The following is a 19,326-nucleotide window of genomic DNA, read 5'->3' as shown; positions in this document are numbered from 1 at the left end:
TTGAAAAGCTCATGAATTGCGTGGATATGCAATTGAGATTTAGCATGCAGAAATCTCTGTAAATCCTCCCTCATTATTTAATTAATCTGAAAGAACTTGTTCCCTGCAATGAACATGACAAGTCAGTCCTTGGAAAATTGAGTGAATAGAAGGGAGAAGGACATAGTATCTGCTTTCTATGGAAGAATTGTTTGTACATTGAAGTGGAATTAAATATGGTGTGTGGCAGGAAAAGGAAGGAAGAATTTGTGAAAAATACATTGTTAAGAAGCAGCAATGTCACAATTGTAGTTTAGGAAAATTGAATCATTAGAAGGATAAAACATAGTCATATTTCTGTGTTATTTTGTTACTGTGAAATGAGTAGTGTGTTTGATTTATTAAACTCAACCTTCTGAAACTTGTGATTAAAATAATCAGAATTTGTGGTATAATGCCCAGATTTTACACTCTGCAGTGGAAACTTAAAAGCACAGATTAGTTTTCTTTTTTTTTCTCTCTCTTTTTTTTTATGCTAAAGTGCTCAATTTCACAAATAATTCCAAATAGCTACTTTATTCTAAATAAATCTGTTCAGGGTAGGTTTTTCACAAATATTGTAATTTCAGGCTGTGTCTTGTTTTTTAATTACTTGTGTCAATTTTTGTCCTCTCTTTATATTGTCATTAATGTTTCTAATGATAATTAGAAGAATTGTTCAGTTAAGAGAAAACTGCATTACACAAATACAGGCTTGGTTCAGATTTTTTTAACAGCCTTCTGTTTGTATCATATGAGTTTTAGAGCAGTAGCTGGTGGTTTGTTTGTGGCTTTTTTTGTAAGTTGTGTTTGTAGCAAAACTAGACACAACGAAGGCAAATCGTTGTAAAATACACCTCAGGGCTGCAGCATTTGCTTTTGCTCATGCAAAGTGAGAGTGTTGTGTATGTGACCAGCAGCACGGTTTGGCCCTGAACACTGAATAAATGGAAGCAGCACAAAGTCCTCTGGAGCCTGGCAGTGGCCGGAGGAGTTTGCGAGGTGGGCGCTGGGTGTGTGTCACATCCATCCATCCGAGAGATTGAGAATGCAGGGAATTCATGGAAAAAATCCAGCGCCGTGCTGCAAATCCTTAGGGGGAAAAGTCAACCAACTCCAGATGTTGACATGGTTGACTTCGAGCCCACGAAGTGCTGGAGATTTAACTCTTGCAGTCACCGTGGGTTTTGTTAACTCTGTGGCAGCTACCAGGGGAGAAACACATTTTCACTTCTGGAGAGAGATGAGAGCTGGGAGCAGTGAAGTTGTGCTGCCGACTGTGTCTGTCAGTCTACAAAAAGAAGAGTTTAATTACTCATTTTATTTTTAATGCGATGAGACAGGAGTTCAGTCATTCTGAAAATACTAATTTTCCAACAACTGATCAGCATGCTCCTAATAAAATAGAAATAAATTCTTACGGTGGACTAAGTACCTATGAAATTGTGAAATGAAGCACCTTTGAGTCCTCAGGACTGTCAGTTTTGAAAATTTCTTTCAGAATAAAAGTTGCAGTTACTAAAACACGAGCAGCACCTCGATTCATTTAAAAATATTTGAAAAGTTAACTGGTACGTAAGCAGTTAAATTAAATTTCAGTGTCGGTCCTTAGCCACAGTGGATTTTAAACAGCTAAGTGTATCAATTTTATGATATCACCCCTGATCTTTATCACCTTCACTAGGTATATTTTTGTTGTATTCTATTCCTTGGCTAGCACATAGCTAGTAAAGTATAGCCCTGCTCAGGAGAAACCTAAGGAAATGTTATTCATATCAGTATTTTACTTTATTTGTTTTGTTTTGTTTTCTGGTAGCTGTTTGGATGAACCTGTCTGGTGTTTCTTAAAGGTGCTTTCAAAACCACTGAATTAATTCAGAAAGTGCTGGTTGTCTTGCCAGAATACCTGTGGTAGTGACATGCTACAGAACTCTGATCAGCAATGCCTTGTGTAAGTAACTTCCAAACCTTTCTGCATTCAGAATTGCCCTCACAGTGTTTGGGCACTGAGGTATCATTAATAAAAACATGACTATAGAATTCAGCTGCTAAATACAAAGTTCCAGGTGTTTACGTTGTGACAGCTTGGATATTTGTGGCACTGGAGCTTTGTCACACAGCAGTGGCAGCCTCCTGGCAACATGCAGGCAAATTTCCTGAATGGCACCTCTTTGCTCAAACGCTGAGGAAGGGCATCAGAAATTCAGTTTTAAAGAATCTTCCAGGGTTTTAAAATGTTAGAGAAGGAGACAAAGTAGAGACTGGGTGCAGCAGCAGCAGGTCACTTAACAGCTGACACTGGAATGGTGTCTTGGGGATGAAATACCTTCTGGACAGGTTAAATCCTTTGGTGGAATTGAGGGAGTAGTGGTCGGGCAATGTCTCTTAAGTATATCGTCTGTGCACCGTGAGGGAGGGTTTTTTACCTTTAAGTAAAAAACTTAAAGGTAAAAAACCTGGTGTGTTGTAGCATAGCTGTGATTTTCAGACTGGTATTAGTGTGTTCAGTCAGTCAATACTTCTGTTAGTTTTTCCTTTTGCTCTGTGTTTAGTGAAGTATTGCAAGGTAGCATGTCTGCTGGATGGATTGACGAGGAAGACCTAATTGTTGTCAGCTTGACTTAACACTTCTGAGAGCTTATCACTGCCTCTGAACTCGGTGTTCTCTATTTTTATGATTGCATTTGCTATTGTAATGCATACCCGTACCTGCAGATTTTGTAATAGTCACTGCTCTTTTCACCTGCAAAACATTTTACAGAGACATGGTCTTTATCATTGGGTGTTATAAACGCCTCATTTTATAAACAAAATAAGCAAAAACCCTTTCAATACTTATCTTAAATATGAAGAGATGCCTTTATTATACTGGTTTTACATCTTATCTTTCTTTGGAAATGGAATGCCTCATTTATTCATATTCTTTATCGTTCCACTCTTACAGTAATTCCATTTATCTGTAATACCTGAAACTCATTTTAAACACCGAATTTACACTAAACACCTGTTCTGGCTTGGGACAGAATTGGAAGGAAATTTGGAAGGAAACTTCCAAAGGGATGTTTTCTTAAGGGAATTAGGAAAAAGTTATGAATAAATAAAAAAAAAAAGTCACCTTTTAACAGTTTTTTGAAACCTCAGGTTTTTCAATGTTTGAAGGGCATGCATTCCCAGGGAGTGTTTGCAAGAGGAAAGGTGAGCCCATAGAAGTCCATGTCTCTGGCTGCTCAGCACTCCAAAGTGCCCTCCTGAGTTCTCCATTCCCTTCTGCCTTCCCGCACTTCTGGTCCTTCCTGCTTAGACCCAGAATTCCCCACTTGCTCTCAGCCCTGTATTTCAGTCTACCTTTATCTAACTCATGTCAGATGGAGATTTTCATGTGTCTAAGAATAAACATGTTGCGTTAATGCAGGGCTGGGACAAACAGAAAGATTCTATGGACCTTGTTTCCAGCAGAGATGCTAAGAGGCCTTGCTCATGTGGAAATTTTTATTCAGTGTTAAATGATCAGCATTTAACTTCACAGCTGGTTAAGCCAAAAGAATAATTTTTAGTGTAAACAAGCTTAAGAATATATTAAAGTACCTGTTACCAAGTAATTACAAAATATGTGATGTTTTGAAGATAATCTCTGAATAAGTGCCTCTAACTTCATGAATTCCCAATAAGCCTTTGACAGTTTTCTGTTAAATTACATTATTTTATGGAAATGACAAGGACTTTATTTCCAGACCTAAGAATAAATGAACACAGATACAAGAGTGGTTCCTTGACTTTATCATTGTATAGACTCAAAATAAAACTAAATAAACAAAATGTGTTTGAAATAAACAAAAGTGTTTGATAAGAGTTATTTTGCTTGTGAATTGTACTGATGTTTGCAAGAGGTATATAACCAATAGACTAAAAAATTCTGGCAGCTTCTTCAAAATGTCTGTTTTGTCTTGCCCTTCGCCCTCACAAATGGCTCAGTTCAAACTTCTCTGGTCTGAAATGTTTGGCGAGTTAGGATGTTAGCAGAGATCAGGCTTTTAATTGAATTAGGAGTTAACAATTGAGGTAAATAATATTGCACTGTTAGCTAAAGGAAAAACAAAAAGCTTTGCTTATGTTGACTTGGAAACAACAACCAGTAGGCTGCTAATAGTGAAACATAATTTGCCCTCTACATAGCAGCTAGAAGCCATTATCCTTGTAGATTTTGTTTTGCCTATTGTGTAGTTAGTTGTAGCCTTACCTGGACTGCCCTGTCTGTGTGCTTCTGAAGATGCAGCCCTTGAAAAAGGGAGAAGTGGGCAGAGCAAGAGGCATTGAGGGACTTGTGGAGATCAGATGTTCCAGCAGAGTAAGGCCAGCTGCCGAGTCAGAGACAGCTTCAAGGTGGTTCAAATAAAAACCAAATCACTTCGGGAAGCTGATGATCCCATGCTTTGTAAAGCTGTCTCCTCCTGCCTCTGAGCATTGAAGTAGCACATGTACAGCTTAAAAGAAAGGGACCGTGTCTTCTTTTAGGGTGTTGCTGTTCAACATTTAACATTTTAAAACAATTTTATTTTTTTGTATTGGCACTCTAACAGGTTTGGTCAGAGAGAAGAGCATGTTCCTTCGTGGCCTTGCACTATTGCCTGTTGCACAAAATCTAGGGTCAAGGAGAATATTAAACTGAAATCCTGGGAGCATCCAAGCCCAAGAATCTTTTGGTGTCTTGAATATGTCATAGATGTAATTTACAATGCCAGTCTCTGAACTTGAGTTGACTAGAGGAGAAATAATACTTAAATTATCCTGGCAAGACTGAGAGAGGGGAGTTGCTAGTGACCTGAACAAAAAATGCAAACTGTCCTCAAAGAAAAGATAAAGCAAACAGACGTGAGCAGTGGGGGATTTTACCTTCTTGCATAGTAACAACTTTATTCATTCTAAACAACATGGAATTGCTGTAGATGGTGATGGTATGTATGTATTGAATACATACCATAGAAGAAGTCCAAAGATTCGTGATCTTCACAGCAATATATTGTTACGTGCTTTGTAGGGGTTATGAGTTTTCAGAAAAACTGGCGATTTCCCATGGGTGTTTTCACATCTTACTATTCTTTTGGGACAGAGCTGTAAAATAAGTTTTCTTTTTTTGTCATCGTTTTAGGTCAACAGGCTTTTTTTGAGTTTTGTTTTGCTTTGTTTGTTTGCAGGTTTTTTTTTGTTCGTTGGGTTTCCTCAGATGTGTCTGTCTGCATGGAAGTATTTAATGAGCTTTGCTTCAGGAATAATTGTATATGTTATTTGGTATCGTCTATGATATTTTTTTTTTTTATCTAAGTTTGCCTTAAAGTAAAAAAACCCACAAGCCACACAAAAAGAACTGCAAAATCAGGCTATAGAATAAGAAGATATAAGCTTGAAAGGTATATTTGCAAATAAACTGTGGAAAGAATTGTAGAATGATGTGAAGAAGGAAAATAATTATAATAGGGATAGAACAGAAACAAATTCTTAAAAATGTGCTAGTAGCATATAGAAAAGATACGCAGATAATAATAGAATGTGTATGTTTACGAAAATTAGTAATAATGAAAAATATATAAAGGTGTATTATAACATTACATTTAGAAGGAAATTAACTGGGCTTTTGTTGTTGTTTAAACAGTTGGACAAACAGAACATTCCAGTGTAACTGTGAAGGAAGACACTGAAACTATGGAGACAAATCCATCTGACTCAGGCGCCACAGACGGTGTAGATGCTGAGAAGGAGGATGCTCATTCAATTAAGCAGTTGCCAGCTTTGGAAGACGTTGCAGAAGACCAGGTGGCAGAGCCACAGTCTTATGATCTGGGTTTTAAAAAGGTTTTTAAATTTGTTGGGTTCAGGTTCACAGTGAAGAAGGAAAAGACGGGAAAATCAGAACCGGTTCAGCTGCTTACTGTGAAAAAGGAAGCAAAGGTCCCTGAAGGAGCTGATGATGAAAAAGAAGTTGCCTTAGAAGAAGCAGCAGTGCCTGAGGATGTACTCTCTGCAGAAGACAATACCAAAGATACAGTGAAAAACGAAAAAACAGAAGAAGAATCTCCTAAAATACCAGAAGCAACTGAGACTTGTTCTCAGACAGTTGCCTTAGCCACTGAAACTGCATCACCATTAAGAAAACTTTTTACTCAAGGATGGACTGGATTTAGAAAAAAGAAAAGTTTTAGGAAGCCTAAAGAAGATGAACAACAGTCTCCTGTTAAAGAAGAGGAGATAGAAAAAGAGGAGACAACATTAACAACTGAAATCAGTGAAAGGGAGGAGAAACCTGAGTCTGAGAAGCAAGATGAAGAGAGAAATGTGACAGCAGTAACTGTTGAAGCGCATGAAAAGGAGCAAACTGAAGGTGAAATGAAGGAGTCAGAAGAGGCTCTGTCAGCCACAGGAGTAGAAGGAAGTGAAAAGAAAGAGGTAGTCAAGCATGATGAGGAGGGAAAAAAAGAGGACCCAGCAGCTGTAAAAGAAAGTGCAGAGGAAAAAAAAGATGATCAAGAAGGGAAACTGGTGGAAGTCCCAGAAAATCTTGGTAAAGAGGAAGAAAAAACTGAAGAAGGAGGGAAAGAAGGTGAGGTGACAGAGAAACCACTAGAAACAAAGTCAGTGGTACCTCTTGTCACTGACAGTGTGAATGGAAAATTGACAACATCCTCAGAAGGCCTACCTGTGGGAGAAAAACTGGAGTCAATGGAAAAGTGTGAAAGAGATGACAGAACCAAAATAGCCTCTGAAGAGACAGGTGAAACAGGATCTGTGGCAATGGAAATTTCTAGTGATCAGCTTAGAAAATCTGAAGGAAAAGAAGGAAGTGAAAATGCTCTACTTGGGAAAGAGACATTAGATGAAAAAACAGAGGAAGCAGAATTAAAAATGTCACCCATAGCAGAAGATGTTGCACAGGGAGAAGCTCTGGATAGAACCACAGAGAAGAAAGAAAGCAAAGAACATGAAACAAAGTCAACTCTACTCTCTTCTACTTCTGAACAATCTGTCGACACAGAGGATAATCAACAGTCAGTCAAACCCACTGATGAAGGACTGCAGGGAAAACCTGACACAGATACAACTGATACTGTCAAACTAGATGAAACAACCATGGAAGTAACTTCTGAAGAGGCAGCTGGAAAGAGGCCTGCAGAAGGTATCACAAATGAAGCAGAACTCCTGTCTTCTCAAGAAAAGACTAAATTACAAGGTAGCCCTTTAAAGAAACTCTTTACAGGTACTGGATTGAAAAAACTGTCTGGAAAGAAGCAGAAAGGGAAAAGAGAAGAATCTAAGTTAGGGGAACAGGGTGAACCAATTCAGCAGTTATCAGATTCCCCAGATAGCCCAGAGGAACAAAAGGGGGAGAGTTGTGCTTCTTCTCCTGAGGAGATGAATGAAATTCCCTCTTTGGAAAAATCTGCAGATGGAATGCAGGTCACTGAAAGTGAAGATGCCACAATTACAGATGTGGAGCGAAAAAGAGAAATTGTTACACCTTGGGCATCATTTAAAAAGATGGTGACTCCCAAGAAACGTGCCAGAAGGCCCTCTGAAAGTGATAAAGAAGAAGAAATTGATAAGACAAAGAACGTTGCAGTATCTGCAACTGAAAATCTTGCTGATGAAAATCAGGGGGAAATACAAGAAAATGGGATTGACCAGAAACCAGAGAAAATTACAGAAGAGCCCAAAAGAAAAGTTGATACCTCTGTCTCCTGGGAAACTTTTATATGTGTAGGTTCTTCAAAGAAAAGAGCCAGGAAGTCATCATCATCTGATGAAGAAAGCCAAAAAGTAGAAGAGTCTGGACAGAGCAAAGAAACAGCAACAGATGCAGTTCTTACTAGCTCTCAGGAGAGTGACCAAGGACAAGGGAATTCTTCCCCAGAACAGGCTGGAAGTCCATCTGAAAGTGAAGGTATTTCAACATGGGAATCATTTAAAAGGTTAGTTACTCCAAGAAGGAGATCCAAAACCAGAATGGAAGAGAGAAGTGAAGACTCTGTTGTGGAGCATTCAACGTCGGATGGTGAGCCTGGAAAAGATGAATCATGGGTTCCATTTAGAAAACTGATGCCTGGGCGCAGGAAGAAAAAGTCAGATGGAAAGCCAGAACCAGCTCATCTTAAACAAGCGAGAGAAGACATGGCAGAAACAGCTGAGGAAGATTCTGATGTTCCAGCTGTTGTTCCTTTATCTGAATATGAAGCAGCAGAACAGGAGAAAATGGAAGCTCAACGAGCGAAAGATGCTGAAGCGACAAGAGAGCAGACGTCAGAGGAAGAGAGAGCAGAAAAGACGGGGCAAGGATCTGAAGGGCTGATACATGCAGTAGCTGTGGAAGAAGAAAGGGCAGTGAGCAGCATTGAGGAAAGGTCACCATCATGGATATCTGCTGCTCTGACAGAGTGCATTGAGCAAGTGAGAGAAGAGGAAGAGAAAGAAACTCAGAAAACAGCTGAACCAGGTGTAACTGTGGAGGATGCAGTGGTAGCTGCTGAGACAGTGCCAGAGACTAGAAAGGATGTAAGTGATGACACCACAGCAAGTGAGCTGGAGCTAACCTCTGAAGCTGTGACTGCTCTGGAGACAGCAGAAGCTTCCTGTGCTGAAGAAACCATGGAAGTGTCCCTTGCTGAGGAGACAACTGAGATGGTTTCTGCTGTTTCACAGTTGTTAGAAACCCCAGATACTACAGAGGAAGCTACACCAGTTCAAGAAGTAGAGGCCACCGAACAAAATTTGAAAGAATTGGACAAACAGACACAAAAAGTTCTTCATGAAGTTGCTGAAAGAGTAAAATCGGATGTAACACAGCCTGTTAGTGAAAGAGCTATGACAGAAACTATAATTACAACAGTACAGGGACCTGAGTCAGAAGTGAAAGGTGCTGCTAAAGATGGGAATGTTGTCGGCCAGGAAACCGATCTGCTGGAACAGTCCTTGGAAAAAGAACACAAAGAGGATGGCTCCCAGCCCCAGCAAAGTGCAGTGAGCATTCAGGGCCAAAATGGAGTTGAAGAGAATGTATTACCTGAAGGTTCAGAGAAAAGTGAAATACGTTCTGTGATGGAAGAAAGCACAGATGGATGTCAAGGATATGTAGAAGACCATAAAGAAGTAAATGAAGTGCAGATGACAACAGAGGAAACTTTATCACATGACAAAGAGTTTCACAGCATCAAAGCCATCACTCCCAAGGAAGAGCTGCTTGCAAACCAGGAGCCTTCAGAGCAAGAGAAACTGCCCATTACAGAGTTGACACCAGATGAGACAAGAGATGAATGTGCTCCAGAAGGAAAGCCTGCAGTAAGTATTGCATATAACACAAAGGTTCATTTGTCAAAGTAAAAGTCAGCAGGTGTTAGGCACTATGCCTTGTTTAAAACCAGGTTATGGGTATATTACTGTCAAGGACCTTCCTTGTGTAGCCTGAGGCAACTGAAGGTCATTTCCAGTGAGAGATACACGGATGTCTAGAAGCAGCAGGCAGTGCAGCTTGTGTGCAGAGTGAGGTGGATGCAATAATGGAGTGGGAGATCGTGTGCATAGATGCAGAGGTACTGAAATGATTGTCATTAGGGCTCCTGCACTGCACAAAGTGACTGAAGATACTGTGTGAACACCTGAGATACAGATGTGATCCATGTGACACCATACACAGTGGATGGTATCTTCAGTTGTGGGCAGAAATACAGGTGAAGCTGAGGTACCTCTGCAAAGGGAGGACATGGAAACAACACCACTGTCTCCAGCTTTAAATGCTGTAGTTGCTGTGGCTGGCACATTCCTACCTTCTTCCCTACCTCCTCATCTTCTGGCTTAGTCTTTGTTTCAAGTGCTGCCAGCTGTCCCTTCTTTTAGTTAATTTTAGGTTGCCCTTTGTTTAATGAGCTCCATGTCCTCAGAAATGACCCAGGCTGGGATCTTGGTGAGGTACCAATCCCTGTGTCATCACTGTGTGCTCTTCCCATAACACTTGTCCTTTTGGATGTTGTGGTTTTTCACCTAGAACATTGCTGGTCACTCCCTGCTTGTACCCTTTTACACAGATCTGTTGCAATTCTTCACAGGTTCAGGACAAGACAGAGGATGGAACCTCATCCTTGGGGCTTACAGCTGAAAAGCTTGAAGGAGAGGGCAGAACACTCACTGTGGGATCAGAGTGCACAGAAGCAGTTGTCACTGTTAAAACTGAGAAACAAGATGGAATTCCTGACTCAGAAGAACAAGTTTGTACTAATGGAGTTCCTAGCAGGACACCTGCCCGGAGAGAGGAAGATGATGCTGTGCACAACGGAGTAAAAAGCACAGAAGTCACTGTTCCTGAGGTTCTACTGCAGAGCATGGGAAAAGCCTCTGCCCTTCCCTCAAAAACAGTTGGCTCAGAAGCAGCTGCAGATGCTGAGCAGAGCGTGAGCAATGGGTGTGACAGGGACATTGCAGCAAAAGATTCTGTGCCTGTCACAGAGCCACAATGCAGAGACAAAACAGCTGAAAGCCCCTCCAAGAGTGATGAAGTGGAAGGTGCTGTGCTCACATCTGAAACACGGTTGGAGGGCACTTCCATCGTTGCTGAGGCTCCCGTGCAGATTAAAGCAGATGGGGCATCTAATTTATCATCAGCCTGCCCAGAGATTGTTGAAAATGGAAGTGCTGTTATCACTGATAAAAGTCCTAAGAAATGTGAAACACCCAGCAGTTTGGCTGGAGAAGAGACTGTGGGAAAAGGACAAGAACTTGTAGAAACCTTGAACTGTCAAGGTTTCCAGAAAGAAGATAAGAAAAATGAGCAATTGCTGGATGGAGCCAAAGAAGTATTTGAATATGGAAAACAGGAAGCTGTGAGACACGATGAATGTCCAACTGCTATCCAGCAAGAGGAAGGCTCTGGCTTAGCCTTTCCACAGGCTGAAGGCTTGGGGGCTCTGAAAACACCTGTGGCTCTAGCAGCTGCAGCAGGTGGAGAGCATGTCGTGGCAGAGACTGCGACACACACAGACGTGACAGCCAAAACTGTACACTTGGCAACCACTCCAGAGCAAATGGCTTCTGAGGAGGTCCCAGTTTCTAACACTGACTGTTCAGGCTGTGGGACTGCAGAGCTTGCTGGTGTGGAGGCATCCAAGCCTGGAGTGACTTGTGCTTCCATGAATGGAGTATCAGAGGAGCAAGAGTGGCCCCAGAGCACAGGGCAGGCTGAACACAATGGTATTCCTTCCAGTCACAGTCTGTCTCCCAGCCACCCTGAATTTCAGAAGCATGTTATTCAGTCTGTGATCATAGAGTCCCAGAGCACAAAAATTGTGTTGAATGCCATCCAGTCAGCTGTTGACAAACTTGCAGAAACAGAAGAGTCGGCTGCCCTTGAGTCAGAGGAGAGCATTAAGTCTGTAGGGAAAAGCCCATCAGATATAATTGTACCTGAACTTCTGGGAAGTACACAGATAGATCAACAGCTTCCAGTAAAAGAGGAAGAGATACAAAGTAAGGAACAAGATCTCAAGCAAACAGGAATAGTGAAAACTGCTACCTTAACTGAGTCTGCAGAAATCCATGCAACTGTGGAAAAAAAGGACATGCCTTTAATTTCTGAGATGCTGAAAGATGGGCAAAGTCAGAATTCTTTAACAGTCATGACAAGCCCTGAAGAAATTTCAAGGGGAAGTGTGAGACTTCAGAAATCAACCCTAGAACAAAGTACTTCAGATGATTCAACCAAAGACACTCTAGACATGCACACACCAAAATTAAGGGAAAAAGAGGTTGGGTACTTTATGGAAATTTCAGACCAACATACAGGACAGCAGACATGCAGAGAAAGTGAGGAACAACTATATCATCCACCAGTGGAAGATGGGAAAACACAAATGTGGGAGGATGACGGTTGTCAAGAAGGAACATCTTGTGATAGACAAAGTCAGAACTCAGTGGCTCTGACGCCTTGAATGTAAGTAGCATTTTTAGCCAGTAATTTATTCATTTTTCTAAGATAGTTGTGAGGATCTCTAAACTGTCCTCTCTAATGTGTTGTGGTTGTTTGTTTTGTTGTTAATTATTTTGCTGTAGGGCTGCCCTCACTTCAGTGTCCTTGGACTTGGCCTATATTTTGGTGTGGTATTTCTGGGAGGTAGTAAATGTATTTTTCAGTTTTCCTAGGTAGGAACTCACATGACACACTTAATGCATTCAATTTAATGTGCAAACACACTCTCTAACAAAGCTCTTTTTAAAACCCTAAAGGATGTGAGTATTGCCTTCCATGGTAAACCTGGAGTGCCTCACATACAAAGCTCTTTGCACTTCAGAGGAATTTGAATCAAAAATTACAAGTACAGTCTCTCCCTAGGATATGTACTGCACTTGCTTCACTAAGTCATAAGACCTTTATCTCTGAGAACTGCTTGGGAAAATAATGTATTCTTGAGAAAGTAAGCAGTCATTACTAAAGCTTTTTTGCTGTCATCTTTCTTTCAGATGTGCTAAGCATCCATGTGGCATGTGGAGAGATGCCAGTCCTAGAGAACAACTGACAATCCTGCCACAGAACCAGGAGCTTTATTCACTACCCTTTATTCTTGGATGTTAACATCTGTTCTTTTGAAGACCTCGCCTTGCCATTTTTGTTAAAAAACAATGCCTTTAATATTGTCTGTATACATACCTGTGTTCCATGAAGGTTATTTGTGTCTGCCCAAAATAATCCATTAAGACTGGAGCTGCACCACTCAGTGACTGGGCAGACCACTAGAATTTTTGCCATGGTTATTACTGTCCCCTCATTTAATGTGTGTCCTGACTGCCCAACCTCCTTGAATCCCTTCACTTGTCCCTGAGTCTCCCTCCCTTGTTTAGCAGTCTCCCTTGTTTAGCAGTCTCCCTTACCCCTCAGCTAGATCTTTCCTAGCTGCCTTGATCTGACCTGTGAATGGCTGTAGGTGCTACTCAGCTTGTGTGTGAGGGGGAAGAGGAGGGCTGGCTGATGAGAACACGTGAGACTTCTGGATACGTCTGTCAAACAGCAGGAACTGGATCACGCACAAATTGTTTGAGCAAGGTGCTCAAGTTTGCTGCCTTTCAGTCCCGTTCAGGTATCTCTGTCCATCTTTCAGTTGTATTTGTGCAGCCCTGATTCAGTCAGAAATTATATCTACAGTGTAGCTTTGAAAGGAGATGGAAAATAACACTTCCTCTGTTGTTCCAGACTTCAGGTCTCAGGACTGGACTGTAATGTATTGAATATTTATATGTATGTCTTAAACCCAGTTCTGATTTTAATGTAGAGCGATGATGCTTCTGTACTGTTTAGGCATTCCCTTAAATGAATATTGTAGAGTAGCCTGGAGAGGAAATTGATACTTATTGGAGCAGAAATTGATAACGTGTAGTTTCCTATTTATTGTTCCAGGTTTTTCCCCCTGTAAAATCTCTCAAAAAATTTGGCTGTCTTGCTTTGAATATTTATATGTATACCCTAAACCCAGTTCTGATTTTAATGTAGAACTATGATATTTCTAATGACAAAAGGAGAGCCCTGACCTGACCCACTGCTCACTTCTACTTGCAGCCCTCCCTGGTTTCTGAGAACCCTCCGGACACCACCACTTGTTCTGGTGCCACTTTGTATCTCGCCCCTCTGATTCCAAGCTCTGCTAATTTCTGGTGACTGCCCCATCCAGTGCAAAGCTTTTCCCTGCCCTGTAATGTCTTAACATCTTCCCTGCATACACACTTCCTTCTTTCCCAGTCCCTGCCTGAACTGTTTTCCCACCTCACCATTTTTTGGAATTCTCCCCACTCCTGACAATTCTCTGTCTCTTCTGAGGCGGGAGTAGAAAAGAGGAAAAAAGGGACTTGGTAATGAGTTCTGCCTTGAATTTCAAAAAGCTGATGAGATTTTTGAGGTCCTGAGGTCTTAAAAAGCTTCATGAAAGGTGGATTGGATTGACAGCATGTGAGACCAGAATGGGCAGGGTGATATAAAGATGCTTAGAAGCCCCAAGACTGAGAGTCCTGGGATATCTGTCCCCAACAGGAATTGTCCTCTCCTTTGTTGTTTACATTAAAATCAAACAAGGGGTACAAGTCAGTACTTTCAGCTCTGATTTCCAAAGTGAAGGTTACATACAATCACACATTGTGAAACCAATGCCCATCAAGTTGAAAAATAACTCACTCTCATACCTGTATAGTAATTTATTTTGAAATCAGCTTTAGTGTACAAATGCTCTTGTTACGGCAGGTGCTGGCCTCTCCTCGAGGCTGCGCGTCCAGCGAGCGATGTGACTGATTGCACTGGTGTGATTGCACCATCTGGTGCTGCCTGCGTGGAAGCATCAAAAGATTTTTCCTTACCTCAGAGCAAATTATATAAATATTTAAAGCCAAACAATGTGGTTTCAAACAATCCAGTCTATCTCTGTCCATTGTTAGTGGCAGCTTTCCCCCGTAGCTTTGGGCGATTCCAAAAACCTCAGTTGGTTTCCACACGTTTAGATTGGCTTGCAAGGTAATGATGCTCTTAATAACACCTCACAAGTGCAAACTTGGCTGAATTTGTACAAATTGTATACCTATGTACCTTAAGCCATATTGCAATAACTGCAGCAGGTAAAACAAAATAACAAAAGCATGACCTGTGTAATCCTGATTCTTACATTTGTAGCTCCAAAGCTGTTAATAATATGTAAAGTTACTTCTTGTCTGAACCTCATTTAAATAAAGCTAGCTTTACCACAATGTAAATTGTCTGTTGGTAGTAATTGAGCAGGCAAGGGCTTTTAACTTGCCTGTTTTCTCCATTAATCCAGGGCCTAGGTAAGCGATGCAACAAACCTAACTATAAAACAAATACAAAATCTTCTTTTTATAACTGACAGCTAAAAATACCTGCTGCACCCAAAACCACGCTAATGGTGCAGGGAGCATGTCTCCACAAAAAGACACTACTTTGTTCCAGTGTATTGCTTTGGCCTCTGAAACTCTCCTTGAGACTGTGACTTCTGGCTTGTGCTTAAAAGCTTGAAGCTTCCTCTAATCCAATGTACTGGGTTACTAAATTTGATTTTGTGTTTTTAAGGTAGATTTCATTGATTAAATAAAATGCAACTACAGATTTGTTCTAACTTGTGTATGTGGTGAGTTTTTTTTCACCTTGCTTAGTGTAAATTGTTTTCTGATGGTTGCTTCATCTTCAGGCAGTTAGATTTGCTCCTGAGAATTCACATTCAGGTTTTGACGTGAATTACAGAAGCTAATTACAGAATTAAACTATGATTTAGCTCTAAGTTTCAATAAAATGTGCATATTTCAGAAGAAGTAAGAATGGAGTACTCCTGAAGACTGAACTACTTTAATTAAATTCAAGATAGAAAACGGCGTTCTGTGAGCCAGAATGAAAAATTAGTAAATCGTGTGCCTTGCTGGTGGAACTAAAGTATAGAAAACTCCAACAAAGCAACAACATAAATGTCCACTAAACCTTTGTTATAGATTAGCAGATTGAGGGTCTTGGGCTCATAACTGGTATCTTTTAGGCTCCCCCACGTCTGCTTAGTGAGGGTATACTCACGGCACCAGAAATCTGGGCGTGCCTGTTATTTATCTTAGCAAAGCTTGGACTTCAGACATAAAGTTTTTGCAGCTGTTCATGTTTTGTGGCTGAGGCTGATCAGCGGTGTTTGTATCTCAAGACAGATTCACACTTGAACTAGTTTTATAATAATTGGTGCCTTCCTATCCAGCTAAAATGCTGACTCCTGTATCTGCAAACACCTAGTTGTACTGATTGCAGCAAGTGCAAGGATATTGGAGCACTGCATGCAGCCTGTCTCTCATCTTGCTTTGGTATGGTATCAGGCTCACACTTCAGGGGACTGATCTCACTGTCCCCTTTTGGCATCTGGAGGTGCAAATTGAACCAGCATCTCCTGCCAGACATTGTGCTCAAGGTGCACACAGCCTCTGCTGCCCTGTTTGCAATATTTGTGCATTTATACTGGTGAGTGAAATCTCTGAACAGGCATCTAACCAGGGATTGGAGTCCAAGCCTCTTGCACCCCAAGGAAGTTTGTCTGCTGTTTCCTCTTGCAGGGTTGTTTTATTGGCAACAGCTCAAGTATCCTGCCTGTTAGCTCAGGCTATGGAAGTGGATCTGGCTTTCCCATGCAATCCAGAGCATATGGGAGGCAGCTGTGCTCACTGAGGAACCTGCACAGCTTGGATACAGCAAGTGCATGGGGATGGGCAGGAGGTTTGCCAAAAGCAGAGAGGATTCCTGAGATGTTCCTGTCTGGATGCTGAACGCTGGATGTTTGTCATTCGCAGCTGCCACATGGGAAGGGAGCGGGCCTGAGGAGGCTGATGGCCTCGCAAGGAAGGATGTGGCTTGGAATGAGGAGCAATGTGGAGCAGAAGGCCAGTGCAATTGGCAGCATGGGGTTTGGAGTTCTGATTTGGCAGGGGGAAGAATGATGTGATAAAGGAGGGGTGACTTTGCTATGTGAAGGTTTTGGGATACTCCTAACAAGGTGGGAACAGCCACCACAATGCTAACACCTGCAACAGTGCTGCTGTCATCTCTAGTTGGGCATGACGTGTAGTCTTTACAAAAGTAAGAATTAAAGTCAGGGGTCTGGTGCCTGTTCTGCTGTCTGTAAAGTTAGCATGTGTCTGTTCTCCTTCAACATCCTCCTGAAAAAATACTATCAACTCGTTAGAACAGGAAGAAGGGTTTTAGGAAGCATCTCCTATTCCCCCTTGAAAATGACATCCACTTCCAGAGCTTGAAAAGGCTGTGAATAATCGTAGAATGATTTGAGACAGGTGAGACCTTGAAGACCATCTGGTTCCAACCCCCTCTGCCATGGGCAGGGCAAGGAGTGATCATTTGATGAAATGAGGGGAGCAGAGGTCTGATACACCACAGGAGCTGTGCCCTGGGGATGGACTCTGTGTCAGCTTCACCCTGTCCTCTTCATCTGTTCTACGGATACACCTCTGTCCCTCCTGCAAGGACAGGAAGGATAACCAACACGATGCCTTTTCCCTAAGCAGCCAGACGAGAGGGGATTGTGGAAAACTGCAAGGCATTTGCAAGGCAGGTGCTGCCCTGGAAGGCAGACATCCCAGGAAGCAGCCTGGGAGCAATCCCTGCCTTCTCCCCAGCAAAAGTGCTCCCCTGGGAGGCTCTCCTCTGTCCCCTCAGCCTGCAGTACCATGGCCTCCTCTCCCTACCCCAGCTAGCTGTCTCTGCTTTGTAAGCTGGTTCCTGGTGAACTTTTAAATGAATTTCTGGGAGATTTTCATGGGACAGTCCCAGAGGCAGCGTTACAGTCAGTGGTGCCTGTAATTTCCCATAAAAGCAGCTGTATGAAACAGAAATCCTGACCCACAACCACCTGGACTAGCATGTCTTCCTTTCACTATTCCAGGGTAGCCATGAGGGTAACAAAAAGACAGACAGAGGTGATGCTCAGCCAGTGTTTGAGGGTAAAGTATGCCCAGGGACAAAAAGGAGTAAAGTTTTCAAGACTGGCTCACTAATGTAGAGGAGGCTGGGAGGTTACAGCTCCAAGGAAAGTCTGCTGGGTGAAGATGGGGCAACGGGAAAACATTATTTATTCAGAGGAAGTTTTCTTAGCCCAATTACATTTATTTTTTAATCTCCCAGATAATGTTTTCATTATCATTTTGTGAGCATGATTAAGAATCTGAAGGACAAATATGAGCTATCCATTATTCTGGAACTGACATGAACTCTTCTAAACTAGAGTATTTGCTGAATAATGTTGAAAATAGCATTATTTTCTTTGGCATACATCTCCCTGCTGGGAAAATGCTTTTATTGGATTTTTGCATAATCTGTCTTGATCCTGCAATTGGATTCCAGCTCATACATCCTCTCTCCTCCCCACAGCAGAGCCAGCTAATGCCTCACAGATGCAAAGGGGGAACCTGCATTGGTATGAATGATGTGGCAAAGGCTGGGCATATTGCTTACAGTTCTCATACAAAAGCAAGTTTAATTTTAAAATTCCAAACAAACAGACAAATCCCTTGAGCCATTATTGGCACCAGTTGGTAGAAGCAGGCTCTTATTCATTCTGGGCTCATATTAATCATGGCAGTATATTGACTATGTTGAAATTACTGTTTGGTTTTCTTTCACTCATAGGCAATAGTTGCTCATGAAGAGAACAGACAATACTTCTTTCTGTAAATATCCCTTGAAGTGTCTCAAGGCTCTGGACGTTCCTGTTACTAGTTATTTATTTTTCCAATAGAAGAGGCATCACATTTTGTTTTCTCTTTCCAGTCAAGAGCTTGGATCACTTGGGTAGCATTAAACCCTGCAATCTAAGCAGGTGAGATGGTTTTGCTTAAAACTTCTCAAAATCCTACTTTTAGTTTTAACTACTGTACAGGGAACACAGGGATGATATAACATGTGCTATAACAAAGCAGCCTGCTATACTTCTATATTGTACCACAGAAACCAGGAAACTTGGCATATCACTGAAAAAATAATACTTGAATTTTGAATTGTAAACTAGGAAAGGTAAGGATTATTTTTTCCCATTGAGACAAATTAAAATTAGCAGGAAAATGGTGGTGGGTGGCACTGACAACAAGCAGGGAAGCAGAAGAGAACAGCTTGAGCACTGCAGGAGCAGAGACCAACATGCATCAAGTGATGTAAAATTGCTGGTACTGGAAACAGAATGTTTATTGTGACAAACTTGGAATTAGGAAAAAAATCAGAGATGTTCCACAATCTGCAAATCCAGGAAAATATTTGAGTCGAAAAAAAAGAGTGCTTTTATTGAACATGAATTTGTGACCTGTTTGCAGGAACGAAGATAATATGGCCACTGTGGCTTCTCAAGGATAAAGTGCTCTTTAGACATATGAACATTTGAAGTAAGAGTACCTTCACTTTAAGATAAGCTGATAGCTTTAACATAACGCTTACCAATGAACTAAAGAGTGTGAAGATAGTGCTTTCTTTTCTGCAAGAGGAAAGACAAGTAAGAGGGCTTTTAAAAATTTGCTAGAAATAAGAAACATGAAAGTGTATGGTTAACTAATAATGATCTTTGAAGTGTAAAGCTCAATTGTCCTGCTCGTTACCAATTTTCTTAAGGGAGAAACCAAAACCCTCTACCTGGCTCCTACTCTAAATATAGCACACAAACCAAAGTTTAGAAGGTTATGTTTGAATTTTAAATGGGCACAAACCAAAGTTTAGAAGGTTATGTTTGAATTTTAAATGGGCTAAGACTGAAATATTAATGA

General features: G+C 41.3%; 1 protein-coding gene across 5 annotated transcripts in view; it reads left to right on the top strand.

Annotated features, from left to right (window-relative positions):
• The window catches only part of AKAP12 (A-kinase anchoring protein 12), a 30,618-nt gene extending 15,463 nt beyond the window's left edge, over positions 1-15,155 (top strand). For all 5 annotated transcript variants that reach the window (XM_074537759.1, XM_074537761.1, XM_074537760.1 and 2 more), the window contains 3 exons: positions 5,666-9,339; positions 10,104-11,980; positions 12,508-15,155. In XM_074537759.1, coding sequence (XP_074393860.1) covers positions 5,666-9,339; positions 10,104-11,978 — 5,549 coding nt within the window. In that variant the 3' untranslated portion in view covers positions 11,979-11,980; positions 12,508-15,155. The remainder of the gene's footprint in view (positions 1-5,665; positions 9,340-10,103; positions 11,981-12,507) is intronic.
• Positions 15,156-19,326: the final 4,171 nt, after the last annotated feature.

The sequence above is a fragment of the Zonotrichia albicollis genome, chromosome 3, assembly GCF_047830755.1.
Source record: "Zonotrichia albicollis isolate bZonAlb1 chromosome 3, bZonAlb1.hap1, whole genome shotgun sequence".
Classification (NCBI taxonomy): Eukaryota; Metazoa; Chordata; class Aves; order Passeriformes; family Passerellidae; genus Zonotrichia; species Zonotrichia albicollis.
This window is presented reverse-complemented; position numbering and strand designations above follow the sequence as displayed.